The 17,453-nt window shown below is 48.6% G+C and overlaps 5 protein-coding genes across 9 annotated transcripts; 2 read left to right on the plus strand and 3 right to left on the minus strand.

The window, feature by feature from the left end:
* Window positions 1-2,348: 2,348 nt before the first annotated feature.
* On the plus strand, window positions 2,349-4,537 carry FOXG_07906 (CDP-diacylglycerol-inositol 3-phosphatidyltransferase). 2 transcript variants are annotated; one of them, XM_018386587.1, is made up of 3 exons: window positions 2,349-2,953; window positions 3,011-3,387; window positions 3,438-4,537. In XM_018386587.1, exons 1-3 carry the CDS (start codon window positions 2,791-2,793, stop codon window positions 3,825-3,827), a joined length of 930 nt encoding a protein of 309 aa, XP_018243765.1. In that variant the 5' UTR covers window positions 2,349-2,790; the 3' UTR covers window positions 3,828-4,537. The 2 variants fall into 2 exon arrangements, with proteins under 2 accessions (XP_018243765.1, XP_018243766.1); XM_018386588.1 differs by lacking the exon at window positions 2,349-2,953 and having other exon boundaries at window positions 2,963-3,387.
* Window positions 4,538-6,729: 2,192 nt separating this feature from the next.
* FOXG_07907 (uncharacterized protein) lies at window positions 6,730-8,319 on the plus strand. Its single transcript, XM_018386589.1, has one exon. The coding sequence runs from the start codon at window positions 7,066-7,068 to the stop codon at window positions 8,041-8,043; it is 978 nt and encodes a 325-aa protein (XP_018243767.1). The 5' UTR covers window positions 6,730-7,065; the 3' UTR covers window positions 8,044-8,319.
* A 563-nt stretch (window positions 8,320-8,882) lies between these two features.
* Window positions 8,883-11,125, minus strand: FOXG_07908 (uncharacterized protein; the record flags this gene model as incomplete). The annotated part of the gene is made up of 4 exons (XM_018386590.1): window positions 8,883-9,337; window positions 9,388-10,447; window positions 10,498-10,953; window positions 11,048-11,125. 4 exons carry the CDS (start codon window positions 11,123-11,125, stop codon window positions 8,883-8,885), a joined length of 2,049 nt encoding a protein of 682 aa, XP_018243768.1.
* Window positions 11,126-11,796: 671 nt separating this feature from the next.
* Window positions 11,797-14,900, minus strand: FOXG_07909 (uncharacterized protein). 4 transcript variants are annotated; one of them, XM_018386594.1, is made up of 6 exons: window positions 14,025-14,900; window positions 13,667-13,975; window positions 13,147-13,620; window positions 12,796-13,098; window positions 12,306-12,734; window positions 11,797-12,258 (listed from the first exon to the last, which is right to left on the minus strand). In XM_018386594.1, exons 1-4 carry the CDS (start codon window positions 14,681-14,683, stop codon window positions 12,840-12,842), a joined length of 1,701 nt encoding a protein of 566 aa, XP_018243772.1. In that variant the 5' UTR covers window positions 14,684-14,900; the 3' UTR covers window positions 11,797-12,258; window positions 12,306-12,734; window positions 12,796-12,839. The 4 variants fall into 4 exon arrangements, with proteins under 4 accessions (XP_018243772.1, XP_018243771.1, XP_018243770.1 ...); XM_018386593.1 differs by having other exon boundaries at window positions 11,797-12,734; XM_018386592.1 differs by having other exon boundaries at window positions 12,306-13,098.
* An 8-nt stretch (window positions 14,901-14,908) lies between these two features.
* On the minus strand, window positions 14,909-17,092 carry FOXG_07910 (cytochrome P450 oxidoreductase). The gene is made up of 2 exons (XM_018386595.1): window positions 15,682-17,092; window positions 14,909-15,633 (listed from the first exon to the last, which is right to left on the minus strand). Exons 1-2 carry the CDS (start codon window positions 16,437-16,439, stop codon window positions 15,240-15,242), a joined length of 1,152 nt encoding a protein of 383 aa, XP_018243773.1. The 5' UTR covers window positions 16,440-17,092; the 3' UTR covers window positions 14,909-15,239.
* Window positions 17,093-17,453: the final 361 nt, after the last annotated feature.

Raw genomic sequence — 17,453 nt, forward strand, 5'->3', positions numbered from 1 at the left:
ATAAAGCTAAGACGGCTTATCGAAACGACGAGACGGGAAAACGGGACGATGCCGAGAGCCCATATCCTTGGGCGTGGTACCTGGCGTATCTCAACTGACTACCTGGATTGAATCCGACTGGCACAAATACAAACCCTGACAATAGCTTGCGGGTGGATAAGATTGCGGTACGCACCGAGACTCGCTGCTAAAGTATCTGTCACTTGTGATGAGACGCAACGACGGAACGGAGCAACCGGCAGTGAGATGAGCTAGCTGCAGTAGCGGCTTCACTTGACATGGGGGTTTTGGTTTTCACTGCTGCAAGGCACCGCCGTTTTACCACTAACGACTATCAACTCTCAACAGTAGCTAAAGGATGGGGGCTTGTTACAAGCTAAGAGCTCCGTCTAAGTTAACCTCTCCCCTTCTCACCTTGGCAGTTTGGCTAGAAACGACAAATTGCCCCCCTCCCCCCCCCAGACTATCAAGCCCCAAGCTCGGGCTCTTCATCATGACCGTCCCAAGATCGTCACCAGGGTCAGGGTCCGCCGTCCCCAGACTTGCCTTTCTTAGGTAGCCTCCCGCCCGCGAGTGACAACCACAACTTCAGGGGACGATTGTACCTACACTTGAACCCTGGCAAACTTAACCTTACAGCATACTTCAACGCAAGCACTCAACAAGCTCCTCAAGCAAAACCAGGGTCCCATCTGCGTGCCGCCCTACTGTACGGTACTGCCTGGTGTCTCGGCTATGCCGTAAGTCCCTCCACTCTCCGGAACTCCCGAATATCTATCAGAGTCGGGAAAACCTTATGCAGCAGACGGAGGACTGTTCAGGAAATTGCTTTTTGACATAATTACCGCTTTCTGCTAAGCTACGCCTGTCGCTAGTTGCAGCTCGTAAAACCACCAACCGACTGATATTCGTTATTTCTCATACCAGTGAAGCGACAATTGACAAATCGGGAACAATTCAGTTACCGACTGCCGCCTTAGCCAACGTGAAGTTGAAAGTCCCGCAAACTAATGGTTTTAGTTGACTGCCACAATCAGACTGATTGCATGGTTCACAGAGTCAAGCGATTCAATACTGCTTGGCGCGCGACTACCCTACCACAGTTCTAGACAAGCTACCAAGAAATATATACAGATGGGACGGGAAGTGGGAGTCGTTCCGAAGCGAGGCGCGTTGAGGCTTGAAGTTAGAGACCCTAGATATGAGATATCATAAAAGTGCTTGCTCTGGGGTCTGGAAACGAGTTGGTGATTTGTACTGATACGGCAATTTCTCACTGAGGTGCCATTGTGCACATTGGTGTGAATTGTGACCAATGTCAGGGTCCTAGGGATACTCGGGGCCAGTCGCTCATATAATGATTGCGCAGCCACTGACAACGATGGTCCCAGTCGAACTCTGTTGAAGCGAGGCTGTCGACCCAGCTGAATCTACAGTTTCACCAGTAGGGTTGCAGTCTCAAGTCTGCGTCGCATTTGAATGTTTCTATAAAGCGCAAGGTCTTCGACTCGCGGGTTTAAGGCCACGGTTTTACTCATCAACTTATAGTGCTATGTAAAGATGGTTTAAAATGCTACCGGAGTTGACTCGCATTCATTGATAAGGTTGCGGGGTCCGTACGGCAATGTCTGCGACTAAATGAATTCTTGGTAGTCTAATCCTCTCGTTGCGCATTTGTCCTGATCTCAATGGCTATTACTGTGGCTCAAGATGTCATGATAACCGGGTTCACGGTCATCAAGAACCAGCTGTCATTGCAAGGCATCGTAACGAGCTAAAGGAAGAGCACTAAAGCATACATTGTGTTGGGACTTGAAGCTTCTTTAAGCTCAATTTTATCTATACAGAGACAACCTCAACCGCGGCAATCATAGGGGCCGTGATCTGAACATTTTGCCGCTAATGCATTTAATCTACGTTAGAGTAATCACCACACACTCTATCTGCTCTGGTATTATTACCAGTGCGACGTCTCGACTACGCATGTTAGCCGGATATAACGCTCTGGAATTGATGTCTTGACGAGACAAGTCATGACATGGCAAAAGCATATGTTGTCTCTGCAAGCCGAGGCCGAGTTCACAATCAATGCGACTGGCAACCTTGGATCTCGAGACTTTTATGAGCAAATCATACGTCTTAATAGTGAGATGATGAGTTGTTCATTGGCAAATATCCAAGAAATAGACCTTGAAAGTGGAGTAGGTGCCCTCTTTCTAAGCTGACAATTTGCCATGAGCGGATATCAATTTCAGGGGATCAATCTGCGACTGGTGCAAATTTGGAGCTCTTGGCCAGTGGAAAGCGGGCAAATCAACACGCCGAGCCACTGAATTTACACGCAGCCAAGATCTAAACATGTCCGAGCCTACCGAAAAACCACCCCCTGTTGTTCGCTTGGCGGGAGCATCTCATGGAAAGGGAGCCTCTAACCTAAGCTTACCTTACCTTCCGCCGTTCGTCATCACCCATTGACTTCCTCACGCTCGGCTCGAGTTTTTGGAGCTTCCTCCTCGATTCTCTTTTTCTTCCTTCGCATCCGCTCCTTCTGACATCTTCAACGAGTCTCTTTTGTTAACCTTCCGCGAAACGCGACAACTCTACCTATAAATCCTCTTTGGCCTATTCGATAGCTTCAACAGCGCCAAGTAATCCCTGCCCCTTTCGCAGATTCTGTCCGTTATCTCGATCCAAACTCCGCCGCTGCATGATAAGCCACACCACCTTGATAATCACGACAACTCGAAGCTTCATCTTCCACATACAATAATACAAAACCTCATTAACACCATGAGCCCAAAAACTCGACGACAGGCCGCAAAGGCCCAAAACCCTTCCTCTGATTCCGAGCCTGAAGTTAGATCCAACGGTAACGGGTCTGCCAACGGCGTCGCGGATGCTTCGGACGATGCCCCTCGCGAGAACATCTTCCTTTTCATCCCCAACATTATTGGTATGATAAGGAGAAATCATTTTCAAAATCAAGTCAGGCTTACTAACGATTGCTCAGGCTACGCGCGCATCGTCCTTGCTATCGCGTCACTCTACTACATGCCCCTCCATCCTCGTACTTGCTCGTTCCTCTACAGCGTCTCATGTCTCCTCGATGCCCTTGATGGCTACGCCGCGCGTATCTACGAACAGTCCACTCGCTTCGGCGCTGTTCTTGATATGGTCACAGATCGCTGTACTACAGCCTGTCTTATTGTCTTCCTCTCCTCCGCCTTCCCTCGATGGGCCATTGTTTTCCAGGGCTTGATTGCTCTTGACCTTGCCAGCCACTATATGCATATGTATGCTACTCTCGTTGTCTCAGGCACCAACGCCAGTCACAAGAGCATTGACGAGAGCAAGAACTGGCTATTGCGCCTCTACTACACCAACAAGGTATGTATCTTCAAACACTGGTACCTGTGTTATATACTGATTGCGCCTAGAATGTCCTGTTCGCCCTTTGCGCTCTCAACGAGCTCTTCTTCATCGCCCTCTACCTCCTCTGCTTCTCGTCTCCTCTCGTCTCGCCCTACCTCATCAAGCCTATCCAGACTGTCGGTGCCGAGCTTCAGGCTGGTGCTCAAGTCAACACTTCGATCCTCGCCCAGATCTTCCCCGACCCCTTCAGCCCTGCTGCTCTCGAGCTTGCACGTGCGAACAAGATGGATTCTACAGTACCTTGGATAATTGCCGGGGTTAGCTTTCCTTTTATGTTCCTCAAGCAGTTCATCAACTGCGTTCAGCTTTACAATGCCAGTTTGGGCCTCGCCGAGATCGATCTCAAGACTCGCAGAGAGCAGGGTCTCCCCCGCCCCAAGCCCAAGGAAGCTTAAATTTAACAAGCTTTCTTTTAATGGTCTCCCTGAAATTCGATAATAGCTCGATGGGATAGGACGACCATTTTGTTAACTGTATGAAAACTAGCAGATTCTACCAGCTACCTTTTTTTGTGACTGAGAAAACGGCTTGTTTCAAGTTGTGTCTTCAGTCTGTTTCAACATGCTCTGTCTTGCCAGGGAGCAATCAAGTAGGGATTATTGGAGGGGAATACTGAGGGTTTCCCCTTACTGCATGACGCGGCGTATGAGGTGCGGTTTTTAAAGACTCTGACTCCGGAGGGGATGAGATTTACTGGGTAAAAGTATTGGAAGAAGCGGCGTCCTCGAAAGCAGTTGGAGGGATATCATGGACTGCTGGAGGAGATAATCGTGGGAATCTTTTGAAACCTTTTTTCATGGAATCTAGCGGGTGCGTTTAGACCTCGTTATACACTTTTCTTTTTATTCATGGTGGCCTCTTCCTTTTGTTTTATTCTTGGCCTATACTTTGTTAATAGTAGACGATGTCGATACACTCGCTGGAACTGAATAAGATTCACAACATAGTTCTTGAAGAAAATGACTGATACATTAGTTGTTCCATTTCTTTGAAGAGTATAACAAGCATGAGAAAACTGGTCATGTGGTTCCCAAGGCTAATGGGCACTTATACGAGAAATCACTAGGATTGACCAGGGGTATGGCCATCGATCGTCTCAATTAACCTAATCTTGATGACTTTAGTCTAAGTTTATGCATGAGAGCCTAAACTCTGGAGGGAATGGACTGATATTGCATTCCTTTATCACTTTGCAATAATCAGCTCCCGTCAACTCAGTTCAAATTCTTTACCAACGTTCACTCTTGAAGCTTTTACGTTTCTACCACCAGGCTGGGGACTTCAGCCAGCCTTCCTGAACAGTACTTGATAGTATCAGGGCCTCATATCAGATCAGAAAATTAGAGTTTCCGCGGTATCATACAGGCTGGGGTTTGCTGCTGAATGCCTTCTGAACTCTGTAGCTTGGTATGTTATCCAGTTTCAGCCGTGGAGGCTGGAGTAAGAGGTCTCTCGCTAGTCTCTTACTAATTTCATTTCACTCTTCTGTGAACTCCAGGAGATCTTCGTCGGCCTACTGATGCTTAATTACTGCCAGCGTTAGCACCAACGTGATGGACAAGCGGACATTCGGACTGCTCCTCTAGGCTTACCAGTGTTGTCGTAGAATTTGAAGCTCTGTTGGTGTGTCAAGAAGCTTTATTCGACCAGTGTCTTTTACACGGGAAAAGAAACGAATTAGAACCACTACAAGACGCATTTCTGTAACCTTGGACACTATTTTGCTAATATGAGAAGCCCAGGCACCTCATATACTCGTTGTTCAAGAATTTGACGGGCTGGAGATCCCCATGTCTGGCTGTCACAGAGGTGCATGGAGTCGCACTGGGCCCGGAAAGCTGAAAGTCTGGGGTTTCTATTGTGAATGTAAACTTTGAACTTCTCTGGCTAAGTCTAGACATGTACTACTGAGTTGAAGCGGTTCAATACCACAGTTCGGTATCGGCTAAACATGGGAAATCTATGTCTTGATTATTGAAGTATGCTCGGATAAAACGGACCTGCCGTATACACAGTCTATTCCTCATCCTGGTCGCTCAGATAGATCTAGGTGGGCTTGCAGAATCGAGTCCGCTCACTTTCAAAGGTTGAGGGAGCCAAAAGTGAGTATTGAACTTGTTCAGTCTTGAGTTCCTTTCCCCAACATGTAAGATGGTCGACAAGGATCCTCGCCTCCAAATTCAGCGTTGTATCAAAGATCAACTGACATTTGCCCTCGAAGGTCATAGTGGTAGAAGATAAGCAAGAGTCTTAACGGATTGAAATAGAAAGATAGCGCAGAGAGTCTAGTGCAAATAGTGGCTCTACCACAATCAACATTTGAGTATCCGTAGAAGTATGCATCAAGACTTGTACATTTAAGTTGGCTTGATAAGTGCTTGAAAAGCAGAAAATATATTGTAGTTTTCTGACAAGACAAGGTAGGTGTTGGCCCGCATGGACGATTGCTGTCATCCTGTGTGTTGTCTACGCATTTGCGCAAAACATTGAAATATCCGCAATGTGTCGATTGCTGCAAACAGTCGTAGGTTTAGCAGAGACAAGTATACTTGAAACCATGCAGCAGGTGATTATTTACAAAAGATACACTTGTATTTGCAATGCCTTGCCAATTTTACCGACATTGTCATCTAAGGTTGAACCGGCGAGGCTCAGTCTGGCACGAGGCATCCATGTGCAGTATGGTTCATACAAATGCTCAACTCCAGGGATAACCCAGCAAGAAGGACGATATATATGTATTTTGATTGGTCTGAGCTGCATGTAAGAAGCCTCTTAAAGATTAGATCGGGGAAATTGCAGGTCACTCAGGTACAACAAGCAAGGCTCTGCTAATACACCAACAAGAGCTTACCATATCCGAGGATTATATCATAACAAATCGGGAGTGGAGTTGAAAGGTTTAATGCCATGATTGTTTGGACTTTCCCAAGCGTGAGGTAAAGAATGCCTCAGGACTTCACTATCATTATAATATGCCTTATAATTTCGAATTGAGCGTCATGTGCTAAACTAATAGCTTTTGCAAGGGTCCAACTTGTCATTGACAACCCGTCCAGATCTAGGCAGATCCAGCAGCATGGAACGACCTTGACATGACAGGGCTAAGCCATCGGATTTAGCTTTGCGATTGGTCAGGTGTCGGCTTATAAATGGGCCCTGTGTTGTGCATACAGTGGGGGTGGAAACTGCGCCCAGGGGCTGTACAGGGGGCACATGAGAACGCCTTGTCCTTGTGGCGGCCCAGAGGTCGCCAGAAGGCGAACCACTTAATCGATTCTGTGACAATGGAGAAACTGCCCCTTCAAGGCGGTGCAAGGGGCGCTGAAATGAACAAACACCATGGAGATAGTTACATTTGCCTTGAGCGGCGACATTTATTCTGCCTTGTACTAACAAACGAACATCGATATGCATCGTGGTTGATATAAAGAGTTGCCATGAGCGCCCTGGATTATTGTCAATACTCACAATCCACTTGAACAAGGCAAATCACCACCATCGAACAAGAAGTTTATTTAAAGCCATTCGCATCATTGAACTTTGTGAACAAGCTTCTCGCGACAAAGAACGTGACTCACAGCCTCAGCTCAAACCTTCAACCTAGACAATTATAAAACCACCTTCCGCGACATGCCACACGCAGCTTCACCTTCACCACCAAAAATGTTCAGCCGCATCAAGGATAAGTTCTCAACCAAGAAGTCCTCCGCCGAGAGTCACACACATTTCGACATGGGCAACTCAAACTCGACCCCCAAGAACAACCCCTTCCTCGATGTTCCCGAGGAGGCTCCTCCTGCTTATGAGCCCACCCAAAGGACAGCTCCTCTTCTCAATGTTCCTCAACGTGGAGCTTCACCAGCGCCTAGCATCTCAAGCATCACCAGTGCCGAAGATAGATATGCCTTCCTATCTACTTTCGATACCATCTTCGTCATTGACGACTCTGGATCCATGGCTGGTCGATCTTGGAGGGAGGTTCGAGAGGCGCTGAGCACTATTGCTCCGATCTGTACTTCTCACGACCCCGACGGTATTGACGTCTACTTCCTGAACCATCGATCACCAGCCGTCGGAACCGGAGTCCAAGCACCCGGTGGATACTTCCGGATCCGTGACGCCAACCAAGTCCAACATCTGTTCGAGTCCGTCCGTCCCTGCGGAGCAACACCAACGGGTTCTCGTCTTCACAGCATTCTCAAGCCCTATGTCGCCCACCTTTCCCGTCGTGCGGCCAACGTTGACTCGACCAAGCCGGTCAACATCATTGTAATCACCGACGGATGTCCCACGGACGACCCAGAGAGTATCATTGTTCACCACGCCAAGAAGCTTGATCAGATCGAAGCTCCTCCTCATCAAGTTGGTGTCCAGTTCTTCCAGGTTGGCAACGAGCTTGGTGCTGCCAAGGCTCTGCGTGAGCTCGACGACGATCTCGCTGACCAGGGTATTCGCGATATGGTTGATACAGCAACTTGGAATTCCACTACTTCGGACAATAGTAAGGCTTTGACCGCAGATGGGATTCTCAAGGTTGTTCTTGGTGCTGTTGTGCGACGCCTGGATCGCAAATCCACGCGTGGCTCTCCCCAGGGCCGTCGTCACTAAGCATTCATTTTGTAATGGCTCCTGCTTTTCGGGGTCGCAATTTCTTTCCTCTATTGTATTATTATGGTGGTGGTATTCTGCTCTTCATTGATACCAGGAGTTCGGGGCTTACTATAGATAAGATGGATATCAGAGACCAACAGGACTGGGACGACTCTCACGAGAACACCAGATCACAATTGTTTCGCTAGTTTAATACGTCAAAATCAATTATTACCCCTAAAATCAATCGCATCTACATCTTTTGGATGTATTTGCCTCATTTCTTCTTTCGAGGCCGCAACAATTCCCATGACTGATCGTAAACCCAGTAGTACTTGCTTTTGCCCCCGACGATTGATTGCATCTTCAACCACCAGAAACCCCCTTGTACCTGTTTTCCCCACGACGGAAAAGAAAATGCAAAGAAACAACACCGTCTTTGGGGTATAGATCTCGGTTATCTCCAGAAGGGGTTATGAGTTGCGATATGAGGGTGCCTATATCCTGCCGTGAAGTGAACCCAATGCCGTTGTGCATGCAGAAAAATGCGCATGGAAAAAAAGAAGAAAAAAAAAAGTAAGCAAATCTCCCTGAAATCAAGTACTAAACGCCCGTGATCGCCTGACTTTTATGAACGACCGTCTTTAAGTCGTGCTGATAGGAGGAATGTGTCTTCCCCTCTAGATAGTCACAGCATTGTTGCTGTGCGTAATCGTTGTCAACAGTAGTATGACATTATGGTACAGTGGTAGTATTCACCGTACTCAAAAGAACCTCGGCGGTTCTTTAGACCCAGAGGTCTTTTACCCTCACGTTAATCGCACAGATCAACAACAATGAGGTCAGTGGTGATGCATTTATCGCATGCATACGACATCAGCCATACAAACTGAGTGAGCAGAGATGTTTGAGCCGGTGTCATTGCGGCAGGTCACAACAGGTGTGGTGACAAGAGCAATTCGCCAATGTTCAGCCTGGAGCTCATGTGGATCAGAGTCGGGCCAGATGGGGAACATGGACTGGTGCGAGAATCGGCTTCCGATCTCGGGGAAGCGGAAGTCAAATGTCAGTCGACTGCTGAGAATGCGGCTCGACAGAGCCCAGGCAGCAGATGAGACCTTCTCGAGCTCCTTGTAGGTAGTCTCAGGGTCGGCGGTGGGGTTTAGGAGTGGCTCGACCATGTGAAGGATAACGTCTGAGATCTCCTGGCAACGGACCTTGCTGAACTCCTCGAAGCTGTCCAGCTTGAGGACAGAGTCCACAATAGCCGCTTGTCGATCAAGGATGTGCTGTCGACGGACAGCGGTCTGGCCTGCAACCTTTGTTAGTCGATCACTTTGATTATTCGGGCTAGTGTCTTACCTTGAGTTCTCTCAAGATCCTTCTCAACTTCAGCGAGGCCGTAGGTAGCATCGGTCTCAGCACCCATCCAAGCCCGAGGAACCCAGACGCGGTTGACAATGTAGTCAATGATGACGCGAGTGACAAGGCAAGACTTGGAACTTCTATCCTTGAGGTGAAAGTCAAGGTAGGAGATTGCCTCTGTCTCTGAGAGGGGGTGGTAAGTAGCCAAGAGAACAGGCCAGAGGCGAGTGCTAGAAAGATCCATAGGGTTGACAAAAGTCGGCTTGTCAGCATAGACGTCGACGAAGAGGCGGACAGTCGTGTAAAGTTCCGTCAGCTGGTCATGCCAAGCCCCAATGGTCATTTCGGTGATGTGGATAGGAGGACCGGGGAAAGAGGGACGAGTAGTCAGCGCGCCAGGGGGGCCGGCGAAATCAGGAGCTTGGACAGGATCGCGGAAGCGACTGTACTTGTTGCGGTTGTGAGAAGGGGTAGGAGGGTAAAACTCCCGGCGCTGCTGGCCGAATCCGCCATTGCTCTGGGCAGAGGGTCCCTTGTCAGGTTGCCCGTAGGATTGAGGATAAAATTCAGGTGCATTAGGACGATAAGTACCGTTGCTGAAACCACGACGGGGGGCATTTCGACCAAACATGGACTGAGGTCCAGCACCGTTTGGGGGAGGGACTGCGTAGCGAGGTTGGCTCTGTGCAGGAGTAGGAGGAGCCCACTGGTTGAACCGGCGCTCACCTGGAGCAGCAGTGCTTGGGCGAGAAGGAGGAGGCACAATGTGAGAGCCAAAGCGCGTGGGCAGATTGGGGTGACGACTGTTCTGCAAGGCAGAAGAGGGACGTTGAGGCTGCAGAACGCCGTCATTGATATCAACAGCCTTGTTAGGAGAGTCCGTGCCATTAGGACGCAGAGACATGATAGACTTCTGAGCGGCGTTTTTATCAGGGCATGCCTCTGCGATGGTCTCAAGAGCGCGTGCCACAGAGTCAGGACTGGAGTTGCTCATGGGCCACATGGATCGACGAGCATTGATCTGGTTCTCTATGTGCTTGATGGAGATTTCAAGTTGCTAAATACTTTCGTCAGATTTGTCACAGTGATATAGAACAAACTGCGTACCTTGACCATCTCATCATGATCGGCGCTGGATCTGGTACCCTCAGAACCACCATCACGGACCTTCGCCTTGAGAGACTTCAACTCATCCATGAGCTTCTCAAGATGACCCATGAGTTTGACGGCTTCGGCCTCCGCTTCTTGGCGTTTGCCCTTCTCATCCGCCAGCTCGGTGCGAAGGTTGCCCAGGTTGTGACTTTGGTCATCAGCCTCTGCCTTGGCAAGGTTGGCCTCGATACTCATTCGCGCGATGGCCTTGTCCGTATCCTCTTGATCGAGGGTCAGGTTCATAAGCGCATCAACAAGCTGGCTCGTCTCTGAGCTGATGATCTGCCCGACTTCCTGCAGCTTTGTGATAATCTCGTTGGATTCATTGGAAGAAACACCAGGCATGCGGCGAAGAGATGTCTGGATCTTCACAAGTATCTCTTGCGACATGCGAGCCTTTTCAAAGGCAGGCTGCGAGGCAATGTCAGTGGTTGACCCGGAGATGCGCTGCGACTTGAGTCGGATAGAAAAGCAAGCAAAAGGATGAAGAAACTCGTTGACTTACGTGATTGTTGGTCATCTGCTTGATCCTCTCGGATCGAGCAGATCCCGCGAGAGGTGTCGAGAAGTTGATACTCAACATGGTATTCGTGTTGGAAGGTTTGGTATCACGACTCCCAATGCTGGAAGACCACTTTGACGAGGGTTGACTCGGCGCGAAGTGACTGTCAGTAGAAGAGGACGTTTTATACTCGTGTGTCATCATCGACAGAGCAAACTTGCTCGAGTATTGGAGAGTAGGAAAAGCACGATGCTCGGTAAGGAACAATAGGAATGAAGATAGGAATATGTGGAGGCCGAATGATGAGTGCACTTTACTGAGGAGGCTGAAAGTGTAGGAAAGAGGCTGAAAAAACAACTCCGAGCCAAAACCTTTTTGCTTGATATTCGTCCGGTGTTTGGCACACTCCGGGATGAATCCTTTTTTGTTTGCCAAGCGAGAAAACAAGACTGATGGGTGACTTGAGGGTAATAGATGAAAGATATCAGCTTGCCCTCACGTAAATATCACCAAAGATCTTATATTTTGCGATCATGGGCGAATCCAGAAGTTACTGGATTAGAAATAGATAGAGAGAGAGAACCATAGGGGTCCTGAAACATATTCTCCTAAATAGTTCCCTTTTGAGGCGACTGACTACTCGGTTGCCTGGCACTGGCACTGGCACTGCCAGTGACCAGCAACTCCTGCAGCTCAGGAACCCGGGTCCGGCCTGATTCAACAAGGTTGGAGATTAAAACCTTGCTAAGAGTGGTCAATGGGGCATTTTAGGGAGAGTTCCCCGGAAACAATAGCACTTGCTATGGCGCCTGGCTCAAGGGCCAAGAGAAGGAGTAGACAATCAGCCAGATGAGACTCGGGAACAAAGATCGAGACGAACACTCAGCAAAACAATAGGTGAAGGGATGAGACAGAGTGAAATTGAAACAGGCTGATATGTTCAAGCAATGCAGTTTGACTAATATCACGGAGCGCGTCCCCGTCAAATTGAGTTTATGATGTAAGTATATCAGGAGTCAGGGCAAAGAGAGTCATATCCGCTGTTTTCGACACTACACAAGACTTCAAGAACACCGTCAGACTTATACTAGACCCAAGAGCATTCCTCTCTTCTCCTTAGGTACTTTGCTCTTGGTGAATCGACATCCTCCGTAGATATCACACACAGGGCGCGCCCGTCGGTTATGAAGCAGGAGATGCATTGATGAGGGGCACTGGGCATTATCAGTAAAGCAATGACCAGGTTTCATATCTCCCTCACCTTTTGTATATCACTGTACATGGTCACAATAAGGATAAGCAATCATCACTCTCAAGACATTCTATATTGTAACAAACTATTCAGATAATAAAGGTGCAAAACTGGGTTGCTGCCCCTTCTCGATCAAAAGGGGAAGACTTCCTAGGGTACAGACATCAGCAAAGGTCCTTGAGACTAAACGAGTGCTGAACCTGGAGTTCGATCGTTGATCCGGATGAGAGAGCGCGTGCGCATCGGGTCCAGATATGGTAGGTCGGGATTTGGGGCGGAAACCTGCGACACCGTGATTTGGTTAAAAAGATATGTGATGTTTCGAAACTTGAAAACCTTGATGTGTGAGATGAGAGTCGTAATTTTTGATGGGAGTCATGCCGAGGATCGTATATAGATGACAACGGAGGAATTCCGGAAAAAGCGGAGACTTCAAGTCTGTTGATCACCAGGAATTCTTAGTGGTGCTCTTCAGCCAGTTGATATGGACTCTGCTAACCTGCGAGAGTCCTAGAGAGCGTTGTTGACAAGCCAAAAATTAGCTTAGATTGCCCGGGTACGTGAGAACAAACTGCTGTAGACGGCATCTACAACAGGTGACGCGTCGATCATTCGTCCGCCGAAGTATCGGCCATTTAGGCCCTTGATGGCATTCTCGCCGCCCTGGACTTTGTCAAATTTGAGATAGATGTCACCCTTGGAGTTGGGGTCAGCCGAGATGTGAACCACATGTCCATACTTGCTCTCGGCCTCTTGACGAACATCGTCCTCGAGCTCCTTGACCCAATCGGTGCCCTCCTCTCTGTGAATTGTCAGCATTTGTTCAAAGTGAAATGGCGGAGATACGTACTCTTCAGGATCAAACATGTTGTGTAACACAACACAGCGACTGGCCATGTTGACATTAACAGGCAATGGCTTCGTCTCCGTCTTAGGTTTAAGCACCTGGCGCTCGTCATGGCCGTTGGTGGCGCTATCGTCGGTTCGGGCGAGTTTCCTCATCAATGCATCGCGACTATAGTTGTTAAAGTTCACACCAGCGACATCGGTGTCATCAAGAGCACTAGCACCTCCAGTCTTCTCATTGTCTCGACCGCCGGCTCGGTCGAAGGTTGAGGACTGAGGGCCTCGTCCGCCGGAACCAGAGAAAGCTGAACCTTGGAAGTTCTGGTTTTGATTCTGTCCGGAAAATCTCTGCAACATGTTGGCAGTACTCTCAGGGGTAAACTTATCGTTTCCGAGTCCAACACGGATAGGACGTCCCGCTAAATCAAAGCCGTTCATCTTCTCCAGTGCCTCTCGTGCCTGACCAGCATCACGGAACCTGGGAACGTCAGTGAATAGTACAGTGAATGGATAAAGGAACTTACTGGACAAAGCCATAGCCGCGGCTGCGGCCGTTCTCATCTTTTTGGAGTTGAACGAATTCAAGCTCACCGAATGGCTCAAAAACAGCCTGCAAGTCTTGTTCGGTGACGTTGAAGTGAATGTTGCCGACATAAAGGCGGTGGAAAGGGATAGAATTGGGGTGAGGTCCCGAAGCTTCAGGGTTTCGGGCTTGCCGGTTTTTCTCGGCTTCTGTGACTTGTACGATGACAGGAATACCTAAAAGCTTCTGTCCAGTAAGTTGAAGAGCCTGAGTAACGGATTCCTCATTTTTGAACTCGACATAACCAACTCTGCATATTGTTAGCGATTAGACTCTAGAATAGGTTTAGCTCGGCTTACCCCTTGGATCTTTGGCTAATACGGTCCTTGACAATTTGAGCCTCATTGACAGGTCCAACCTTCTCAAAGAATTCCTTCAGCTCGCGAGTGCGCAGACGAGCGGCAAGTTGCTGCACAAAAACAGTGCGACGATCTCTTTCGTCCTCGGTAAGCTGAGGGTTGCCTTCTTCACGCTTGGTTTCGCGACGTTCGTCGTCGCGACCGCGTCCATAATCACGGTTTCTTCGGTCGCGGTCTCTGCGGTCACGGTGATCCCGGTCGTCACGGGGGCGGTAATGGCGGTATGGAGAGCGAGATCGTGAACGTGAACGTCGTCCACCTCTGTAGTAATCACCATCTCTGTTTCGGCGTGAGTGACGGCGGTCGCTATCACGGCTGCGGCTTCTCCTCCTACTTTTATGACTTCCAGCATCGCTTCGAGGCGTTCCTACATCGGGTGTACCCCTGCGGCTTCGGTTGGGGCTGTCCCTACGATCTCGGCGTCGCCCATGATCGCGGTCGCGATGTCGACTTCCGTCTCTATCACGGCCACGATCACGTTCCCTATCCCTCCGTTCGGGCTCGTCTCGCGTTCTATCCTCCACAGGGATCTTAGTCTTCTGTTCAGAGGTATCCTTCGCGGTGGCGTCCAGGAGTGCTTCCACGTCCAAGGTAGCCATGATGTCTGTGTAAGTCTGGTAAAACTCCGATTTGGGACTCGTTGGTGATTTAGCACCAGGTATATGTTTGCTCGTGAGTTTCTTCCGCCGGGTGATTTGATAATTACTGTCGTCGGGTGGGAAATTTGTTGGGGGGAGGTTGCCTTGAAAACTCCTGATGGGTCAAGCTTTTGGCTGAACGGAAAGTCCCAAGCGTCTAGCTTGCACGTGACGAGACACGTGGCGAGTACCGCGGCCACCACGTCGGCAATGCCGCAAGATACAGAGAAGCAGAGAAGCAGAAAATATCCATCAAAGGGTTTATTATTAAAGTAACTCTGTCCAAGAATAGACCGACCCATTGGGCAAACCAGTCCCAACCATTAAAACTATTTATGAGAATGATTCATCGCCATTAATGTCAGTGACCACCATGTTCGTTACCATCCATAAAATCATGACTGCGCCGTACAACCCAGTGTTCACCAACTACTATGAAAGCAAGACAGATATATACTGTGTCCTGGCTTGAATTGGTTCTCTTTGCGCCAGGCAGATTTCGTGCATTATTACAGACTTATTTCGTCTTCTTGGTGTTGTAGATCAGCTCAGTACCAAACACACTGTCCCAGAACTTGCTCGTCACACCGAAACCGAGTTCATAGTCAAGGAAGTGGTGAGCAAGATGGTACTTCTTGAGTTCCTTGTACCACAGAGGAAGGTCTTGGTGGTGAAGGAAGTAATGTGTGAGATCGTAGCAGACGTATCCGAAGATGCCGCCACAGTAGGCTGCAGTAGCAGCATACCAGTTGTGGAAGAGTACAGCATGTGCAAACTTCCAGAAAGGAGCGGCCAAAGCAGCGAAGAGCGTAGGAGGCATAACAAGACGATACTTGTCCATAGGCAGATAATGATGGATGCCGTGAAGGATGAAATGAAGTGTAATTCCAACACGGTTGTCAGGCAGGTAGCTATAAAAGTTAGCGGCAAGCTCAGGAGTAAATGATTGGGAAACATACTAGTCAAGATGGAACAGGAAGCGATGCAGGACATATTCAATGATGGTCCAGAAGAACACGCCAAAAAGCCAGTAGCCCACAGTAAAGAGCTGGTTGTCAAAACCTTGAGAAGCAACCCAGGTACCGTACGCGACGCAAGGCAGCCAGACCATAGGAACAACCCACCAGGCGGTCTTGGAGAGAGGCTCAAGGAAGTTACCAAACAAAGGCGCAGACTGGCCTCCCTTGTAGTGGCGAGGGCGATGGACCTGATCAAGATAGAATTCTTTGGAGAAACCGCCGAACCAGATCTGAGGGAAGAGGGGTCGGTTCAGGTCGAGAAACTTGTTCTTCTTGTAGTCCAAGTTATAGTCTGTATCCTTGCTCAAGTCCTCCGCGCAAGACATTCCGGTTCGGGGGTGGACGGAGCCATTGGCGTCTCCGTTGGCTTCACCATTGGGTAGCTTTGCATTTCCGTTGCCGTTGGCCTTTCCGTTGGCGTGTCCATTTACAGCCTTTTCAGAGACGAGAAATCCAACAAGGTTCTCGTCGAGAATCTCGTAGGCAGAGTCAGAGTGTGTATGAGAATCAGAATCTTTAAGGATCTCTTCGATATCGCGACCGGCGTATTCGAGAATATATTCGGGACCGCCAGGATGATCCTCAACAAAATCGGTGATATCGTAGACCTTGTTGCCGATGGTGACATAGCAGGAGTCACCAGAGTTATGCGCTTCGACCTCAGCGCGAGTGAAAGTTGGTAGAGTACGTCCAGGCATTTTGTTGAAGCAGCGGTCGGAACGTACGGGTCGAGATGAGGATTGGGAGGCAAGGCGATTGAAGCAGCGCACAAGCAGAGGTGCTCCTTGTCGACAACCAAGGAGGATTGAAAAAGGAGGGAAACTGAAGGAGAGTGGAGGATAGAATGATTGAAGCCTTGGGAGGAGGGTTAAGGATTAAGTTAAAAAAGGTTTAATATCAAACGGTCAAGGGAATGAATGAAAGGGCGGCGTGAGCGGCAAGTGAAAGTCGCCGCACAGGGGTCCATCCAGGGGATATTTTTTTTAATGAGGATCCCCATCCGTGTTAGTAGAAGAGTGGCGCTACAATGACCATAAAACATGCCACAACATTCGGGATACAAGACCTGATATCAGAGTATTTGCCGGAACGACAAATAAGTCAGTGTTTATATTGAAATTAGCGGTGGACGATTGGTCCTTGAGTGATTGAGGTTGAAGGAAATGATCAAGTGTTAGTGATGGTAACACGGTCCCTAATTCCATGCAATTGACGCCTAGCTGAGCCTGTCAATGCTGAAAGTAGATCAAGATTTACCAAGTAATAACAATCTGGCATTCTGCAATGGACATTGCAGCATCACATGCAAGACTCGGTATCATCGTGCACTGTGAGGTAGGTTTTTATACACTTCATACACTCTATACATCGTAATCGTAATATTCGTATCCAAATGTCAGCGTTCAAGCACTCAGATGATGTACATTATTTACTTTTCGCTTATGTTATCTTTCCTATCTGGGTAATTCGGGACCGAAAAGTCTATCGATCAGTCGATCAATGGGCTTACGAATTCCTATTCATCTCCTTAGCGGGGACAATGAATGGCTGCATTTCAGAAAACATCGGAATCTCAGTGACCCGTATGCTCCGATTACTGCATTGTACTGCCAAGGATTATTTTCCGAAGAAGCCGGATCTCCTTTACTAGATGAGCTCCACCAAAACAAAACCTCAAGCTCATCTAACTACTGGTTCTTCCACAGCATCCC

The sequence above is a fragment of the Fusarium oxysporum genome, chromosome 4 (genome assembly GCF_000149955.1).
Source record: "Fusarium oxysporum f. sp. lycopersici 4287 chromosome 4, whole genome shotgun sequence".
In the NCBI taxonomy this organism is placed as follows: Eukaryota; Fungi; Ascomycota; class Sordariomycetes; order Hypocreales; family Nectriaceae; genus Fusarium; species Fusarium oxysporum.

Excerpts from the sequence above, each read along its gene's own strand:
- FOXG_07906 (XM_018386587.1), top strand. The coding sequence starts at position 2,791 with ATGAGCCCAAAAACTCGACGACAGGCCGCAAAGGCCCAAAACCCTTCC. Across the intron at positions 2,954-3,010 it reads TTTCATCCCCAACATTATTG|GCTACGCGCGCATCGTCCTT; the intron begins GTATGATAAGGA and ends ACGATTGCTCAG. Across the intron at positions 3,388-3,437 it reads GCCTCTACTACACCAACAAG|AATGTCCTGTTCGCCCTTTG; the intron begins GTATGTATCTTC and ends GATTGCGCCTAG.
- FOXG_07907 (XM_018386589.1), top strand. The coding sequence starts at position 7,066 with ATGCCACACGCAGCTTCACCTTCACCACCAAAAATGTTCAGCCGCATC.
- FOXG_07909 (XM_018386594.1), bottom strand. The coding sequence starts at position 14,683 with ATGGCTACCTTGGACGTGGAAGCACTCCTGGACGCCACCGCGAAGGAT. Across the intron at positions 13,621-13,666 it reads CGCGGCTATGGCTTTGTCCA|GTTCCGTGATGCTGGTCAGG; the intron begins GTAAGTTCCTTT and ends TGACGTTCCCAG. Across the intron at positions 13,099-13,146 it reads AACATGTTTGATCCTGAAGA|AGAGGAGGGCACCGATTGGG; the intron begins GTACGTATCTCC and ends GACAATTCACAG.
- FOXG_07910 (XM_018386595.1), bottom strand. The coding sequence starts at position 16,439 with ATGCCTGGACGTACTCTACCAACTTTCACTCGCGCTGAGGTCGAAGCG. Across the intron at positions 15,634-15,681 it reads TTCCTGTTCCATCTTGACTA|CTACCTGCCTGACAACCGTG; the intron begins GTATGTTTCCCA and ends TAACTTTTATAG.